This window comes from Ciona intestinalis, unplaced genomic scaffold, assembly GCF_000224145.3.
Source record: "Ciona intestinalis unplaced genomic scaffold, KH HT000487.1, whole genome shotgun sequence".
Classification (NCBI taxonomy): domain Eukaryota; kingdom Metazoa; phylum Chordata; class Ascidiacea; order Phlebobranchia; family Cionidae; genus Ciona; species Ciona intestinalis.
In genome coordinates this window covers 1-2781 of record NW_004190808.1, presented here as the reverse complement: position 1 = coordinate 2781, position 2781 = coordinate 1, and the positions used below count along the sequence as shown (strand labels likewise).

At 33.3% G+C, this 2781-nt stretch overlaps 1 protein-coding gene across 2 annotated transcripts in view; it reads right to left on the bottom strand.

Moving 5' to 3' along the window:
* LOC100179551 overlaps positions 1-1379 on the bottom strand; it is a 4584-nt gene extending 3205 nt beyond the window's left edge. The window contains exons 1-3 of one of the 2 annotated variants that reach the window (XM_026839609.1): positions 1145-1379; positions 873-1001; positions 645-734 (exon numbers count right to left, since the gene is read on the bottom strand). In XM_026839609.1, coding sequence (XP_026695410.1) covers positions 645-734; positions 873-958 — 176 coding nt within the window. In that variant the 5' untranslated portion in view covers positions 959-1001; positions 1145-1379. Of the gene's footprint in view, positions 1-644; positions 735-872; positions 1002-1136 lie in introns of both variants that reach the window. The other variant, XM_002130146.5, reaches the window with a different exon arrangement.
* Positions 1380-2781: the final 1402 nt, after the last annotated feature.

The following is a 2781-nucleotide window of genomic DNA, read 5'->3' as shown; positions in this document are numbered from 1 at the left end:
CTTCCATCAGAAAATTTTTTTGGATTTATTAGAACAGGTTTTCTATAATAACCAAGGTTCAAGGTACACTACAAACATTTCGTTATTTACACAAGACTTCCGTTTCCTCCATTTTTCTTGATGCTACTCTCTTTCTTTCTCTTTACTTTCCTCTCACTGGCTACGTCATAGTGGCGCAATAGCCATTCAGGCCTGAAGCGTAACGAAACTTAACACTGCTGAACTAAAGGCAAGTTCATGCAAAACTAAATATATTTATAATTAAACACCCATTTTCAACTACTCCCTTTTTTAAGGCTCATTGTACCATATAGACATATTTGATATTCTGCGACTTGTTTGACAACTACAATAAAAACATGTTTTGTTAGTTAAAAATCACTGATTCTTTAATTCTCAGTTATTTTTGGCAGCTTTACATTGTAACAAAGATGGTCAAAATCTTTAAAGCAAACAAATATAAAAAAACATAATTACTTAGTAAATAAGTAAACAACAATGTTTGATCCTTACAAATTTGTCCTTGATATAATATTCTTTACACTTTAGATTATAACGTAAAGAATAAAAATAGAAGTGACAAATGCAATTTTACCTTATTATAACGTAAAGAATAAAAATAGAAGTGACAAATGCAATTTTACCTTATCTTAATATATTGATTGAGATGGTTTCTATAAATTGACACAAGACATCCATCTTCTGTTTCTTGTAGGTTCGGAATGTCTCTTATCCTATAAAACACAAAAAAAGTGCTTTTAATTATGGCTTGCAAAGTATAGTTACAATAAAGAATCAAAAAAAAACTTTATATTAAAAAACAAATAGTAGATAACCAATAAATAAAAAAGTCCATTATAAAAACAACTTACATCGTATTCGAGAACACCTTATGTTTATAGGTTATATTGTCACCATCAGAACATTGAATAGGTTGGGAAATTTCAGCAATGGCCATTATGACAGTTTAAGGCCCGCGAGGTTCTTGTTGTGATGATCTGGAATAAAAAGTTATATAATATATATCTAAAAAATTATTTCATGATCAACCAACCGGTCAAAAATACGCCTCAACACTATATTATCAAAGTCTTTATTTTTTATACCAGTGCAAAAAAATGTATTAGAAAGCTTACCAAAGCTGTCAGGTTTATAGATTGTTTGCGTTTTTGCGTTTGGCGTAGGTAAGCATACAAATGTCTCCAAAAGTTTGGCCTCTGGATGTTTCAGGAAGAAATCGAAGGTAGCGAATCTGGTGAAAAGTTACTGACACAAATTGATGGTTTGGAACTTTCATTCCAGTACAGTAACCGAGTTGAAATGAAATCAGTTAACAATAAATGAAACAAATCTGCAGTAAAACATAAAACAGAGGGGGAGGATTATTCACTTCGACCGGCACTGTGGCAAAGTGGTTAGCGCGCCTGCCTGTAACTCAGGACTCCCAGAGGTAATGAGTTTAAAGTTCATCACTGCTAGCATGTTGATATACATCAACGCGTGTCAAAATTTTGTTAATATTTATTAATGATTTTTGTATTTCATTGTTTCAAAAGTTTGACGGCTTCTTCAGCTAAAAGTAATTTAGTCAGTAAATGTATTTTTTAATACATTATTGAAGTGTCGCTTCTTTTTTCCAACAACACCAAGATTGCTGCTCCAGGTGTACAATAGCTCGGGATATTTAATAATATGTGATATATTTATTAATATATGGGTGCTAGTGAAGAGTCTTCCCTCCCCACCTTATTTGCCAACCCCTATCACCCCTATAACCCCTAACCTCCTAACCATCAACACCTAACTCAAATAAGGTAGGGGAGGATTCTTCACTAGCACCATTATATGAATAATATAAGTTGCATTCATTCATTATCACTAGCACCGTGGCCTGACTACAGTTTACTTTAGTCGGTGTATTTTCTAGATTAGTTAGCTGCATAATACCTTGTGCGTTACTTATTCAATCAGTTTGATGCTCAAATCTACCGATTAAGTTTTAGTCAACCTAAAAAAATAAACTACTTCTGTTCCTAAAGCCTATTGGTTGGTTCCCGTTTTAGTTCCTTCCAAAGTTAGTATAGACCAAGTTAGGAAACGACGCTCGTGTCCGCCATTTGGGAATGAGCCCACAGAGCGTGAATCGCCTATACAAATGCATGGTCGACATGTGTTTATTTAGTTCTTGTAAGCGATACAAAGCTAGAAAACACATTGTTTTCCTCAATGTCACTTCGATATTAGGCAAATTTTACACAGATACCTTAAGACTCGTTGCCGGGTGTACGTGTAAAATTTGTGAGCCAAAAAGTAAAATCACGGCAATTTACATGCAAAACTGCACCTAGATACACCAGTTTATGGTAATGTTATGCGTTTTTATTTGTATTTTTATATTTTAAACATGTTCTTTTATGTTTTTGGTTTGATATTTTCTGTTTTTTTACTCTTTAATCGATTGAGTGTTCAATAAAAGTTGATTATTTTTGTGAAGTTTATTATTGTGATAAGATATAACATTAGTAGAAAGCCATTTTTACGCGCAGAAGTGCTTGGTTTTCAAAAAATTGCATAGACGCGCGACAATAGATAACAAGACTCGTTGTTTTACAATCCGTTTCCTAACTTGGTCTATAGTGAATGAATGAATGTAACTTACTTTTTATGGATTTTTTTTTTTTATTTTACGTATGGCTGATAATTTGGACAACCCAGTTAGTGACCACTGGGTTGGAGCAATTATCGTTAAGTGTCTTGCCCAAGGACACATACGCCCACAAT